Source organism: Strongyloides ratti, scaffold srae_chrx_scaffold0000002 (genome assembly GCF_001040885.1).
Source record: "Strongyloides ratti genome assembly S_ratti_ED321, scaffold srae_chrx_scaffold0000002".
NCBI classification, from domain to species: Eukaryota; Metazoa; Nematoda; class Chromadorea; order Rhabditida; family Strongyloididae; genus Strongyloides; species Strongyloides ratti.
The window spans coordinates 2,023,445-2,039,198 of record NW_020171510.1 but is presented as its reverse complement, the minus strand read 5'-3'; the positions used below and the strand labels follow the sequence as shown (position 1 = coordinate 2,039,198).

The 15,754-nt window shown below is 19.1% G+C and overlaps 5 protein-coding genes across 5 annotated transcripts; 1 reads left to right on the top strand and 4 right to left on the bottom strand.

Annotated features, from left to right (window-relative positions):
- Positions 1-425: 425 nt before the first annotated feature.
- SRAE_X000144100 (Astacin-like metalloendopeptidase) lies at positions 426-1,753 on the bottom strand (the record flags this gene model as incomplete). The annotated part of the gene is made up of 3 exons (XM_024648985.1): positions 426-1,564; positions 1,606-1,651; positions 1,688-1,753. 3 exons carry the CDS (start codon positions 1,751-1,753, stop codon positions 426-428), a joined length of 1,251 nt encoding a protein of 416 aa, XP_024498906.1.
- A 977-nt stretch (positions 1,754-2,730) lies between these two features.
- On the bottom strand, positions 2,731-4,055 carry SRAE_X000144000 (Astacin-like metalloendopeptidase; the record flags this gene model as incomplete). The annotated part of the gene is made up of 3 exons (XM_024648974.1): positions 2,731-3,869; positions 3,909-3,954; positions 3,990-4,055. 3 exons carry the CDS (start codon positions 4,053-4,055, stop codon positions 2,731-2,733), a joined length of 1,251 nt encoding a protein of 416 aa, XP_024498905.1.
- A 1,077-nt stretch (positions 4,056-5,132) lies between these two features.
- Positions 5,133-6,464, bottom strand: SRAE_X000143900 (Astacin-like metalloendopeptidase; the record flags this gene model as incomplete). Its single annotated transcript, XM_024648963.1, has 3 exons — positions 5,133-6,271; positions 6,312-6,357; positions 6,393-6,464. 3 exons carry the CDS (start codon positions 6,462-6,464, stop codon positions 5,133-5,135), a joined length of 1,257 nt encoding a protein of 418 aa, XP_024498904.1.
- A 1,652-nt stretch (positions 6,465-8,116) lies between these two features.
- SRAE_X000143800 (Astacin-like metalloendopeptidase) lies at positions 8,117-9,316 on the bottom strand (the record flags this gene model as incomplete). Its single annotated transcript, XM_024648952.1, has 2 exons — positions 8,117-9,226; positions 9,263-9,316. The coding sequence occupies 2 exons, from the start codon at positions 9,314-9,316 to the stop codon at positions 8,117-8,119; spliced, it is 1,164 nt and encodes a 387-aa protein (XP_024498903.1).
- A 4,839-nt stretch (positions 9,317-14,155) lies between these two features.
- On the top strand, positions 14,156-15,334 carry SRAE_X000143700 (Hypothetical protein; the record flags this gene model as incomplete). Its single annotated transcript, XM_024648941.1, has 4 exons — positions 14,156-14,487; positions 14,527-14,791; positions 14,920-14,938; positions 14,979-15,334. 4 exons carry the CDS (start codon positions 14,156-14,158, stop codon positions 15,332-15,334), a joined length of 972 nt encoding a protein of 323 aa, XP_024498902.1.
- Positions 15,335-15,754: the final 420 nt, after the last annotated feature.

Genomic DNA, 15,754 nt, shown 5'->3' with positions numbered 1-15,754 from the left:
AAATTTTATTAAAACTTTAAAAAATTTTTCTTTTACTTCCAAACTTTTTATGTATATCAAAAAAATTTCCTCATTTTAAAAGTTCTTATGTTTATTAAAAAAATTATTCCACTCTTAAAAATCGTTAAAATATTTAATAAGCTTTGTCTCATCATCTTAAAAGCGTTATTAAAAACATCAAGTTACACAAAAAAGCGTGTGAAACATGCAATTGTTTAAATTTAAAAAAGGATTAATCTAATATAGTTTTCTAAAGCGATTTGACTAATACTTTTAAATATGTTGTATTGCTTTTTGTGGCTTCTAAGAGTTTATTTAATTTCATTAAAATTTTCTAAAGAAGTGAAAAAATGTTTTTACAAATGTAAAATGTGCTATAAACAATTTCCAAACTATCGCTTTTCAAATGTTTAATAGTTAAAATATTATGTCGTTTCCTTATCTTCATCTGTTTCAATAAACCCCACACCTAACGCATCTCTGTCTGTTTGTCCTCTGTATACTATAAGAACAGAATTACTTTGTGATATGAGTTTTATGTAATGATGAATTCCACAAAGAAGCAATCCAGTATTACCTTTATCTTTAAAATATTTTATTTGATTAGAATTTTCTTCGTTACAAAAAGCTTTTATTGTTAAAGTATAAGAAATTATTTCCAATTTTATTTTCTTTCCAATTTCTGCCTGTAAGAATATATAACATTTTTTTTCTTTCATTAAATATATATTTTTAACACTAGATTGAACTTGATACTTTTGATCAGGACATCCATTATCACTTTTTTCTATTTCCCTGCAAAATGTTCCTGTATATCCTGTTGGACAAATGCATTTTGAACAGTCATTATGATCTGGATAACCACCATTTACACACTTTGTCGCATTGTTATTTTTTGTTCTTCTACCTTTTTTGTTAACCCAATTGCATTTATTACAATGACATAAATTTAATTGTTTAATTTCATTAAATGTCATTTTTGTACTAAAACCCATGTTCTTTTGATTTGCGTTTTGTAATTTTGAAGCAATTACTGGTTTTTTTGTATTTTTAGCAAAATCAGTTGGTTTATAATGCATCAGAGCTTTAACGTCATATTGAGTCGAATAATTTCTATAGCTAGAAAAATTAATTTTTTTAAAATTGTATTTTTCTTTTTCTTCAACATTTTCATAATCAATCGTAATATATTCATCTCTATCACTTCGGGATTGTTCATGTATTAATCCTAATGCATGTCCAATTTCATGTAAAATTAATTCAACTTTTTCATAACAATATTTTGATAAAGTAATAGGTTGCGATTTGGTTTGATTAATAAGTCCAACATTCGAGGAACAAACAATACCTTCTTTAAAGATTAAACCTTGTTTATCATCAAAATAAGTATTCATTTGTTTAAATTTTATACAAGTATTATTTTCAATATGCTCAATTGCTTTTTTAACATTATCTTCATTAACTGGAGACTCAATAAAATATTGTATTTCACTTACATCCCATGGTGCGTATTCGTCTAACAATATATCTCTTTTTACAATTATTTTACCATTATTATCACTTTCTTGAAATCAAATAACTTACTAAAATAAATATTTTAGTTACCTGTCTTAACATTTTCTTTTAACATTAGATTAATAGGTGTAAATATCTAAAAAAATAAAACATAAAAGAAAAAGTTACATACTGTTTTTGTATTTAAAAAATAAAGTATGCTATAAAATAGACATATTAAAAAATTTTTTTTTGTCATTTGATAATTTAGCTTATAAAAGTAAAAGAGGTATATTAAAAATACATTAAAATTTATTCATATATATTATATAATACTCATTGTTTGTAAAGATTGGAAAATATATTTATTTTTACTTTTAATGATTATTAAATATATTTAAAAAAAATAGTCTGATACACATTTGAATCTTAATTTTTACAAAAAATTTTTAAAAAGCTACTAATAAAGTTTAACTTTTTAAAAGTGAATAATATTTTGAAAAAAATTTCATTAATTATTAATAATTTATATTTAATATTTTTTTTTAATTTCAATTTAAACGATTTAATAATGAATAATATAAAAAAAAGTTAAAGTTTTGATTTTTATAAATGCAATTTATAAAGATATAAAACAAACTAAAATTACTAACAAAAATCATAATATAAAGTTTTTAATTTTTATCAAATGAAATACTATTTAATAAAATTTGAATATATTAAATTTAAGAGAACATTTTTTTAAATAATATTATTAGTGAGTAAAATAATTTAGATAGATATATTTTGATATATTGTCAAATAAATTTTATATTGTGAAAACATAAATAATGATTATACTTGTATAAATTCAGATTATTTATGATACTATTTTTTTTAATGATAATTATAAAAAAAATCGTTTTTTGGTACGTGTAAAACTATTTTATATTAAACTTTTAAAAAAAATTGTTTCATACGTATGTATAATTTTACACTATTAAAAATTTATTAAAACCTTTTTAACATCTAAAAGTGACAAATTTTAAATTTAAAAAATGGTTAGTTAAATATTGTTTTTTAAAACGAAGTGCCTAATACTTTTAAAACATATTGTACTACTTTTTATAGCTTCTAAAAGTTTATTAAATTGCATCAACACTTTCTGAAGAAGTACATAAATGTTTTCATAACAAATAAATGTGCTATGAATAATTTTTAAACTATTTTGTGTACAGATATTTAGTAGTTAAAATATTATGTAATTTCTAATGTTTCGTCTGCTTCACTAAAACTAACAGCTAGCGCATCTTTGTCAGTTTGTCCTCTGTATATTATAAGAACAGAATTACTTTGTGATGTAAGTTTTATAATCCAATGAATACTACAAAGAAGCAATCCAGTATTACCTTTATCTATAAAATATTTAATTTGGTTTGAATTTTCTTCCTTACAAATAACATTCAGTGTCGAAGTTAAAGAAGTTATTTCTAATTTTATTTTCTTTCCCTTATCTGCCTTTAAGAATATATAACATGTTTTTTTATTCATCATTATTAAATTTTTAACACTAGATTGAACTTGATACTTTTGATCAGGACATCCATTATCACTTTTTTCTATTTCCCTGCATAATGTTCCTGTATATCCTGTTGGACAAATACATTTTGAACAATCACTATGATTTGGATAACCACCATTTCTACACTTATCTGTACCGTTTGTTTTTGTTTTTCTACCATCGTCATTAACCCAATTGCACTTATTACAGTGGCATAAATTTAATTGTTTTATTTCATTAAATGTCATTTTTTTACTAAAGCCCATATTGTTTTGATATGCTTTGCCTAATTTTGCTGAAATTACTGTTTTTTTTGTATCTATAGCAAAGTCAGTTGATTTATAATGCATCAGAGCCATATAATCATATTGAGTTGAATAGTTTCTATAGCTAGAATAATTCATTATTTGAAAATTGTGTTTTTCTTTATCCTTTACGTTGTTAAGATCAATTGAAATATATTCATCTCTATCACTTCGTGATTGTTCATGTATTAATCCTAATGCATGTCCAATTTCATGTAAAATTAATTCAACTTTATCATAACAATAACTAGATAAAGTTATAGGTTGAGATTTGGTTTTATCTATAAGTCCAACATTCGAAGAACAAACAGTACCTTCTATAAAAATTAAACCCTGTTTATCATTAAATTCTTGATTAATTTGTTTAAATTTTATACAAGTACTATTTTCAATATGCTCAATTGCTTTTTCAACATTATTTTTATTAACTGGAGACTTAACAAAATATTGTATTTCGCTTACATTCCATGGTGCCCATTGGTCCAACAATATATCCCTTTTTATAATTTTTTTATCATTATTATTAATTTCTTGAAACCAAATAACTTACTAAAAAATGTTTTTGTTACCTGTTTTAGCACTTTTATTTAACATTCTATTAATAGATGTAGATATCTAAAAAATCAAACATAAAAGAAAAAGTTACATACCGTTTTTGAAATTAAAAAATAAAATATGTCAAAAAATAGGCATATTAAAAAATTTTTTTTCGTCATTTGATAATGTAGTAAATAAAAGTAAAAGAGGTATATTTAAAATAAATTTAAATTTATTTATATTAACTATATAATATCCATTGTTTGTAAAGATTGAGGAATATATTTATTTTTACTTTTAATGATTATTAAATATATTTAAAAAAAATAGTCTGATACACATTTGAATCTTAATTTTTCAAAAGAGTTTGAAAAGCTACTAACAAAGTCTAACTTTTAAACGGTGAATGATATTTTAAAATAAATTTCATTGACTATTATTAATTTATATTAAAATATTTTTTTTATAATTTTTTTTTAATTTAAATGATTTAGTAATGAATAAAAAAAAATTATACTTATGATTTTTATAAATTTAATTTATAAAGTTAGAAAACAAATTTAAATTTTAAAATTAGTAACAAAATACATAGTATATAGTTTTATATGTTATTCAAATGAACTATTATTTATATATAACAAACATATTTGATTTTAAAATATTGTTTGATAAAACTCGAATATATAAAATTGAAGAGAACATTTTTTAAAATGATGTTATTTATGAGTAAAATAATTTAATTATGAATATTTTGGTAAATTTCCAAATATGTAGTATATTATAAGAAAGTGTATAATGATTATTGTATATATTCAGATTGTTTATGATACTAAGGTTTTTAATGATAATTATAAATAATGAGGAATATTTTTTTTGCACGAGTAAAATTATATTATAGCAAACTTTAAAAATAAAAAAAAATCTTTTTTTGTTTTTTTATTTGATACTTCAATAATAAATTTTTAAAAAAAAATATTACATGCATATGTTTAATTCTACTTTATTTAAATTTATTAAAACTTTCTTAATATCTAAATTTGACAAATTTAAATTTAAAAAAAAGATTAGTTTAATATTGTTTTTTAAAACGATTTGCCTAACACTTTAAAATATATTGTATTACTTTTTATAGCATCTAAGAGTTTATTAAATTGTATTAACATTTTCTAAAGAAATATATAAATGTTTTCTACACTTGTAAATATTCTACAAACAACTTTATACCATTGCTTTTCAAATGTTTAATACTTAAAATTCTATGTCGTTTCCTTACTTCCATCTGTTTCAATAAATCCCACACCTAGCGCATCTCTATCCGTTTGTCCTCTGTATACTATAAGAACAGAATTACTTTGTGATGTGAGTTCAATGTAATGATGAATTCCACAAAGAAGCAATCCAGTGTTGCCTTTATCTTGAAAATATTTTATTTGATTAGAATTTTCTTCAGTACAAAAAGCTTTTATTGTTAAAGTATAAGAAATTATTTGTAATTTTATTTTCTTTCCTTTAGTTGCTTGTAAAAATATATAACATGTTTTCTTATCAATCATAACTAAATTTTTAACATTAGATTGAGCTTTATGTATAGAATCAGGACATCCATCATCACTTTTTTCTATTTCCCTACAAAATGTTCCTGTATATCCTGTTGGACAGATACATTTTGAACAATCATTATGATTTGGATAACCACCATTTCTACACCTATCTGTACCGTTTGTTTTTGTTTTTCTACCATCTTTATTAACCCAATTGCATTTATTACAGTGGCATAAATTTAATTGTTTAATTTCATTAAATGTCATTTTTGTACTATAACCCATATTCTTTTGATATGCGTTGTGTAATCTTGATGTAATTACTGGTTTTTTTGTATTTTTAGCAAAATCAGTTGGTTTATAATGCATCAGAGCCTTAACATCATATTGAGTCGAATAGTTTCTATAGCTAGAATAATTCATTATTTGAAAATTGTGTTTTTCATTATCCTCTACATTGTTAAGATCAACTGAAATATATTCATCTCTATCACTTCGTGATTGTTCATGTATTAATCCTAATGCATGTCCAATTTCATGTAAAATTAATTCAACTTTATCGTAACAATAACTTGATAATTTTATAGGTTGCGATTTGTTTGGATTAATAAGTCCAACATTGGAAGAACAAACAATATCTTCTAAAAAAATTAAACCTTGCTTATCACTAAATTCACTATCTACTTCTTTAAATTTTATACAAGTATTATTTTCAATATGTTCAATTGCTTTTTTAACATTATCTTTTTTAACCGGAGACTTTACAAAATATTGGATTTCACTAACTTTCCATGGATCCCATTGATCTAGTAATATATCTCTTTTTACAATTTTCTTACCATTATCATTATTTTCTTAGAATTTAATAACGTTTTAATAAAATATTTTAATTACCTGTTATGAAACTTCTATTTAATTTTATCTTAATAGGTGTAGATATCTAAAATATTAAACATAAATGAAAAAATTACATACTGTTTTTGTAAGTAAAAAAGATAAATAAAATATGTTTAAATATATCCATATTAAAAAATTTTTATTAGTCATATAATAGTGCAGCTAATAAAAATAAAAGTTTTTTAAAAATTAATTTAAATTCTTTCATTTTTATTATATAATAATCATTATTTGTATAGATTAAGACATATTTATTTTCACTTTAAATGATTATTTAATATATTTATAAAAAATAAACTGATACACGTTTGAAGCTTAATTTTATTTATTTTTTTTATAATCTATTTTTAAAATAATTAAATTTAATTTAAATTATTTATTTATTGACAGTTAATGTAACAGATATAAAAGAATAAAAAATAAATTATCTTCAACATATGTTGTATTTTGACATTTTATGTACTAATAGTAGTATAAATTACTCAAATTTAAGAATTTAATTCACTTCTTTAAGTCAACTAGTTTCAAAATCTTTGAAATCTTTTTGGGTTAAATATATATTTTATGAGCTTTTATTTAATTTTGACATGTAACTTTTTTCAAGATGACAACTTTTAAGATATTGTTTAATATTATGTTTAATAACATTTTTAAAATTTAAATTATAAAGGAGTTTAATTATCTGAGATTATATCTAGTAATTTTTCTTCAAACTATCTTTACTATAAAAAATTTATTATAAATATTAAAAAAAGAGAAAAAAGTAATTGAATAATATTTAAAATAAAATCAAAGTTGTGATATGTAAAATACATTTTTTACAATTAAGAAAAAAAATAAAAGAATAAAGAACGTTTATTTTTACTTTGTTTTTGTAACTATTCAAGAATACGATAAGAATCATAAAATATTAAAAATTATTGTTATAATTTATTATAATTTAAGCATATGAGATGGATAATTTACAATAAACAACTTTTTTTAAATTATATACTTATAAAAAAAAATTTTTCTATAAGAACAACTTTAAAGTTAAATTTTTGTCTTTTTTTATAATTTATATATTTTTTCAAAAGTTTTTACAAAATTAAGACATAAATAAAATACAAATATACATGTACTTTACTTTTATTCATAAGCAAAATATTTTAACACTCATCATATTTTAAAAATTTTAGAATTTATCCAATAATCTCTTATAATTATTTAATCACTAACATATTTGATTTTAAGTATTATTTAACAAAATATGAATTTAATTAATCAGAGAAAAATATATTTCTAGCTTTAAAATTAATGTTTTTGATCAAAAAAGTTTGATAAAATTGTTTATATCAAGAGATAAACAATTATATTCCTTTGATTATTTTTTAGTTTATATGATATTATTATAGAACTAATATAAAAATAATTGTCATTTATAATATAGTAAAAATTTATTTTTAAAATTTTTTAGTTGTTAATTATCCTTCAATTGTTGTTTTAAAAAGTTTAATTTAGTAATATTAAATAAAATTGTATAAACAATTTTGATATTTCAAATAATTGTTTTTTGCTTATTCTTATAAAATAACTTTAAATATTTTATTTCTTTATTTTTAAAATTTTTACATTATTAATAACATAATATTCTTTTTTTTAATATATGTTTTTATTTTAGATTTTTTAAAAAAATTAAAAAAAATGCTAGTTAAAATAAAATTTTAATTAACAAGAGATGTGATAAACATTAAAGTTTTTACCAACTAATAAAAATAATTCATGGTAATTAAAGAAATATGTAAGATTCTTATTATTTTAAATTATATTTTTGAAAGACTGTTGACTTGTTGATATGAAATCTTCAATTTATTATTTTTACCTGTGACATTATAACGTAGAAGAACAAAATTTGATGTTACGGGAATTTCAACTTTTCTATATTGACCGCACAGATAAAGACCATCTGCTCCTTTATCATCACGATGTTTTATTTCTAAACCATATTCACCATTACACTTACTTGTTGATGCAATGCTTAGATTTTCAACAATTATTTTTACATATTTTTTGGTAGAGGTTGATTTTATTGAAAAATAACATGTTCCAGAGAAAGAATCACCAGTTATATATTTTTTTTTAGTAGATACAGTGAAATATTTTTTACTACCACATTTACCTTTTGAAGAAGCAATGCTTGTACATTTTTTTCCTACAAAACCAGTTGGACATATACATGCATTGCAAGAAGGATTTTCATATCCACCATTTTTACATCCACTAAATTTATTTTTACATTTTGAACTACAGTATATACTATTTAAATATTTCTTATCGTTATGAGTAAAATAATCATATTTTCCAATCATTTCATCATAATAAGATGACATTTTAGCTTTAAAGATAGGTTGTTGATTTTTGCTTCCATAATAAGGACTAAGAAACATTATTGATTTATAATTAAAATCAGTGGTAGGTTTAAGTCTTATAGTTATATTTGGATTTTCGTAATATTTTTTATAATTGCTGTCAATATTTTTAAAATCCATTTTTACAAATTTATCTCTATCCTCACGTAATATTTCTGGAGTCAAACCCAAAGCACGGCCAATATAATGGCTTGTTAATCTAAGACTGTGTTGTGTTTTATTTGTTAAAAAAGCTTTTGTTTCTGTATTTTTACAACAAGCTAATGAAATTACATCACCGCTATAATCGTAAAAAAAATGAATATGTATATTTTTACTATAATTCTTTTTTTTTTCAAAAATCAAACAAGTTTGTGATTTTAAGCTTTTAAATACAGCATCTATATTTTTTGCATAAACATTATTCACAAGGAAATAATTAATAGTCTTTGGTTTTACAGGATAAGGTGGATATGTATCTACATTATAATTTAATTCTACAGATTCATCAGCATTTTGGTCAGTCTAAAAAAATATATTATTTAATAAAAAAAAATTTACATTTGTTCTAGCACACAAAAATAATAATAGAAAAGAAATTAAAAAATATGCCATTTTAAATATGTTATAATATATTTTTATTATAAAGTAATAATAATTTACGAATTTTAAATATAATTTTTATACAAAAGAAAAATTTAAAAACCAATGTTAATTCCTATTTTTTGTTTAATTAAAATAGAAATGATTCTAAATTTAAACACAAAAGTTAACATTAAATATTTAATTATAAAAAAATAACTTTTCAAAGTTAAAAAAAAATGTTTTAACAGAATAGTGTTGTTCTAAATTGTATTTAACTATCTTTTTTAGAATATTTTAAAATAAACATGTCAGCAATAGTAAAGATTAAATTATTATTTTGTTTAATTTTATAAATTTTTAAATATGTTAATGCTTATTATAAAATAAATTTAATACCCCAACGTTAGTTATCTTTTACTATTAAAAATAAAATAATAAGTTTTTTTTTGTAATTTTTAAATTTTTTAAACCAATAATAAAAAATATAAAAATGTTATTCATTCTATTTTGTGATATTTGTATTTTTTTTAATAAAAATTTTATTATCGGAAGATGTTAATATAACTAAATTTTACGTATAATAATATATTTTCTATTTATACCTTTTCAAGATTTTAAAATTGTTATTAAAAATGAATAGTTGATTATATCTTTATAATAATTTAATAAAAAAAAAGATTTTTAAATATAATTGAAATCGTAAAAATAAAAAAATAGTAAAAATAAGTGATTATATGTTAAAGATGTTATTTATTCCATTTTTGTAACAAAGTTGAATAAAAAATAAAAAACTATAAATACAATAAATCAATAAATAAAACATAAAATTTATAAATTAACATGATGTTTATTTTAAGCAAATCATGTGAACAATAATATAAATAAATTCTTTCTACCCAGATAAAATTTGAATAAAAATTATATATCATAAACTTGCAAAAAATAATATAAACAACTTTATTTTTCTTATTTGAATAATTTTTTATCTAATGATTAATTTATTTGTATTTTAAAAAAATTATTACAAATTTTTTTACTCAAAATTAAAATTTGAATTGTGATTATATAAGTCTACAGATTTAAACCAAATAAAAGAGGCATTTTTTTATGTTAATTAATTTACAATCATTTTAAACTTTCATACACAATAACATGTATAAATTTTATCATTTTAAATCAAACAAATTTTTTTATTATAAAATTCACTTATTTTCAAACTAAAAAAAAGTTTTATAGGTAAACAATAATTATTATTTTATAAAATTTTATAGTTTAAAAATAATCTAGTTATTTTAAAAAAAAATATTATTTTTGACTAATTTGAATATTTTTAGAGATGATCTTTTAGTTGATTTTAATTTGATAAAAATTTAATCAAGTTATTTAATAAATTTATATATTCTTTTAGTACTAAAATAAGTTTCAATGAACTACTTTGTTTTTAAATAATAATTTTATTTGACTTTAAATAAAAAAATGACTACTAAAAAAGCACTATTTAATAATAAAAAAAGCCAAATTTATTTATATATCTTAAAAGCAGATAATCTAATTTTAGTAATATTTATATTTATTTTATAGTATTTATGTTATTTTCTTGCAATATTTATATAAATTCAATTATTATCTAAAAAATTAAAACAAAATTTATTTTATAAAATAATTAAAAATCAATTTAACAAAGATATGAAAAATAATTTGCAAAATTATAAGTCAAAATTATTATACTATTTTACTTTTATTAATATTTTGACAATTTTGACAATTTTGAATAAAGCTTAAAATTTTAAAATTCATGTGCGTAGTGTTACTTTTTTCACTAGTTAATAATATTAAATATTTAAAATAATTATAAATGTCACTATAAAAGTATAAAAATATTTAATTAATAGAAAAATTTTATATTTTATTCAATAAAAATTTCAACATACATTCATCAAATAAATTTTTTTTTTATTTCAATTCACCTTAATATAGAAATTTGTAATTAATAATAGTATTTTATAAATTTTTACTCTCTGTCTAATGGTATATATCATATTTGTTTTGTTCAATATTATATTTTATTTCAATAAAACTTTAATTAATCTGTATTAAATTTTATAAATAAACTGCATTAATTAAAAAATAAAGATTACATTAAAAATTGTATTAACGTAAATATTAGAATATTATTAACTTTAATTTTACTAATAATATATAGTTATTACAAGCTTTGATGACAAATATAAATTATATTTAAAGAAACTTCGTAACTTTGGTTTACATTTGAAGCAAAGGTTACTTGTTTTTAAATTTGCTTGAGCTATTTGTTTCTAGTTTTATTTTATACTTTTTAATTTGGGTTTCTTGTATAACTTCTATTTTGAATATTTGTTTATGTCTGTAATATTTTATTGTATCCATCTGTCTTGTATTTAACTCATGTATTAAGTCAAATAAAGTCTTTTTATTTGCATCTTTTAATAAGTTGATTAATAAAATTTATAATAAACATAGATATTTTTACTTACAATACATTAAATATTTGAAATAAAAATTATTTTATAAATATTGCTAATTTAAAAACTTTTTTATATTAAGAAACTTTAGTTTATATGTATCATAACAACAATCTATCAAACTTGAAGTTAAAATAATTATTGGAAAATTATACCAAATAATGAAAAAATATTGTTTAAAGAATTTTAATAAAATTTTGTTTATAAATTAATTCAAATAAAGTTTTAATTTATTAAAAATTAATATATAATCTACAATAATTTTGTAATATAAAAGCGAAAAAAATCTTCAGATGACTTTTTATTTTTATAAAATTTAATTATGTTTGACAAAGTTTCAATTATTGATTACTAGCTTAAAAATAAAGAATTTGTTATTTTATAATCTCTTTACAAATTGTATCATTTATAAAAAAAAAAGTTTTAAATAAAATTGTTTTGTTTTTTAAATTTGTATTTTTTAAAATTAGTTTAATTAAGAAAGACTACACTAAATTTGGTGTAATTAAAACAAATCATTTATATAACCACAACGTATACTTTTAGAACAAAGTATTTTACAAAAAAAAAACATTAATATTGAAATATCTATTAAATTTAAAAGTATCTGATAACTTTTTTTATAAAATTACTTTATGCAGATGCGTTAATTTAATTCATTCTTTATCAAATTTTTCATTTTAAATGTTAAATTTAAAATTAATAATTTTTTCAGCAAATAATATTGTTAAATTTTATAGTTTTTTAACATATTAACTAAATTAGAAAACGTTCAAACTTTCTTCTTTTTAAAAAAATATCAAAAGAAATATATAAAAATTTTATTATACAACATAAAAGCAATTATTCTTTGAAAATGTACTTACACATGATAAAAGATTTATTTTAAAAATAAAAATTTATTGAATATCATTCAAACAAATTTTAAAAGATATATTTTTATTGTTTTCTTGTTTTTATATTTTATATTATTATTTTTAAAAATTGTCATAATAAACATTACATCAGTATTGATATTTCTTTAAAATCTAATAAACTTAGGAATCATCTATTTTATTACAATTTGATTAAAATTTAATCTTTTAAATATAATATTACACAGAATAAATTTTAAAAATGAAATAATTCTAATATTAAAATTAATAACAAAATATATGTATATTTTTATTCCATAGTAAATATATTATTTAATCAAAAATTTAAAGTAAGATTAATTTATTATAAAAATAATATTTTATTTTTAATTTTAAATAGTCTTTTCTAATAAAAAGTTTTGATCTACATTTCAAATATTAAAGTAATGATAAATTTTTAATATTTTAAGTAATTTTTTTAACTAAAATTCTTATTATAAAAATTATTTTAAATTTATCTTTTTAGTCGCTATTTACATTAATATATATTTTTAAATATCGGGTAATTGAAACAAAAAATTGCATATTTATACAATTGATCTTTTTTATATGTTTAAACAAAAATTTTCAAAAAGCATTTCGTAATTTTGGTTGATATAATAATGATTCAAATATTATATAATGAAATTTTTTTTACACTATTACATATAAAATCAATTATCTCACATTTTATATATTTTAGTGTTTTAAAGTAAAATTGTTATCCAATATTATCATATGTTTAATAGGCACTTTTTTTATCTTATAAAAATAGCCTTTTTTTTGATATTTTGTTAACATAACATTTTATCATTAATTTGTTGGATATATTATATTTATCATCAATTAAATATAATTGAATATCCACGTTTAAATTTCTTAATCACCATAATATATCAGTAAAATATTATTAATAGAAAGAAAAAAAAATTTGTCCTTAAAGTATAATAGAAGATAACTGTATATATGCATATATATATATATCTTAAAAGAGTAGATTAAAGTAAATATTTTGATAGAATCGTCTTAAAAGAATATTTAATTGTGTATCTTATAAAATTGTTTAACATACCTTTATATTGAAAGAAATTGTTTTGAGAATAAGATATATTATTGTTAGTATCAACTTGTATATCATTTGATTGTTTTAATATTTCAAGAAACAAAACATATTTTATTTTTTTAAAGTTGTTTACATATCTAAAAAATTAATTTACTTTTTTGTTTATAATATAATTTTGAAACTTTTTGCTATATTATTAAATTAATAAATTTTTTTTAAAACAGGAATAGAATAAGTATTATTTGTGAGTAAAGTTTAACAAAAAAACAAGTCACATTTTTATCAGCTATTCAATATTTGATTTTTTTTCCCTCAACAATATTACATTAGAAAGCTTTTACTTATTAATACTATTCTAATCATACTGATTATTTTTTTGAAATTAAAATACTTTTTTTAAAAGACTATTTAAATGGTAAACAAAGTAGAATGTTTAAGTTATTATGCTGCTCGTCAAGCAGCTATAACTCTTTTTAATGCTAATGTTCGTTGGAGAAAACTTTCTGATGTCAAAAGAAAGTTAAAAGATTTTCTTTATAAAGAAAAAAAATTACCAACATTAATGATAAGTCAAATTGATTTTATAAATGAGCAAATATTAAGAGAAGTTCAAAGATGGCATGACAAACATTTAAAGATATTTCCTGAAAATATAAAAAACAATCCAAGTGGTTCAAAAAGATTGTTTCATCCTTCAGAACATTTAAGATTATTTTATCCACGATTAATATGGAAAGAAAAAATGTAAGTTTAATTTAAAATTACTTATATTTGTTCTTTAAGTATTGAAATTGACGACTATAAGACAGCTATAGAAATTGTTAAGAATGAATGCCAAAATTGGACATTAATGGAATTCCAATTTGCTGCATGTTATAATATGATTAATATTATGGAAAATGAAAATAAATATGACAAAGTACGTCTACGTACATTACGTCAACAACTTTCAGATCATCCAGTATATGATTTTTGGCTTACCTTATTAGAAGATTCAAATATGTGGAGAGTATTTTTTAATAGAGAAGCAAGACTTTTACGCCAAAAAGTATCATTGTTATTACAGTTTGCAATTATTAATGGTTTTATTGAAATCCTTAAATTTATTTGGCCAAAAATGAGTTTTATGCATCAAGAACAAATGGGGTTTCTATGTTGGAAAAAGGTATGCTTTAGAGCAGAACATCCAAACATTGTAAGATTTCTTTGTGATAAATTATGTCATATTAATTCAGCAAGCCTAGCAAGATTAACTTGGGACTGTTTTTATGAAAAAATATATAAAGCTACTTTAGATAAGGATGAACAAAGTCTTCCAGATAGAGCAGAAAATTATAATAAATTGTTGATGTTATTACAAAATTGGTGTCCTATATTAAGGCAAGCTATGTTAGCAAGAGAAAATTATAGAGCTATATCTGATATGTTTAGATACAGAAGACAAGAAGAACTTGAACTTTTTACAGATTATCTTAATAGAAGTCAACTAACTGAGGCCATAAAAGTTGTTGATAAAATATATGAGAAAAAAAGAAGTGCTAGCAATTCTAATTTGAGAGAAATTGTCATTAGAAGACAAGCAACAGTTTGACATTTTGCTTCTTATCATTTCAAAAATTATTTATTATAATTTCTCAGAAACGTTTTTGCAATAAAGAATCTATTTTTATTTGATATAAATAATTACAAAATTTACCATCTTATTTGAATATTTTTAATAAATTTTTGATTATTTATTTGAAAATTTTATTTTTGTTAACTTTTAAATAAAAGTCAAAAATTAATTTTAGTAATTATCTTTTGTTTAAAAATTATTTATGTCAAAAAAGAATTTTTTTTACAAATAAACATAACAGTTTAATAGTACATAATAAAAACTTTTTTATACTATAAATTTATGTGTATATCTATAATTTTTTCTTATTCTTATAGTTAAACTGTTTTCTAATTTTTAACTTTTATTTTAAAATTAAATGTATATATATATATATATATATATAATTTTTCATTT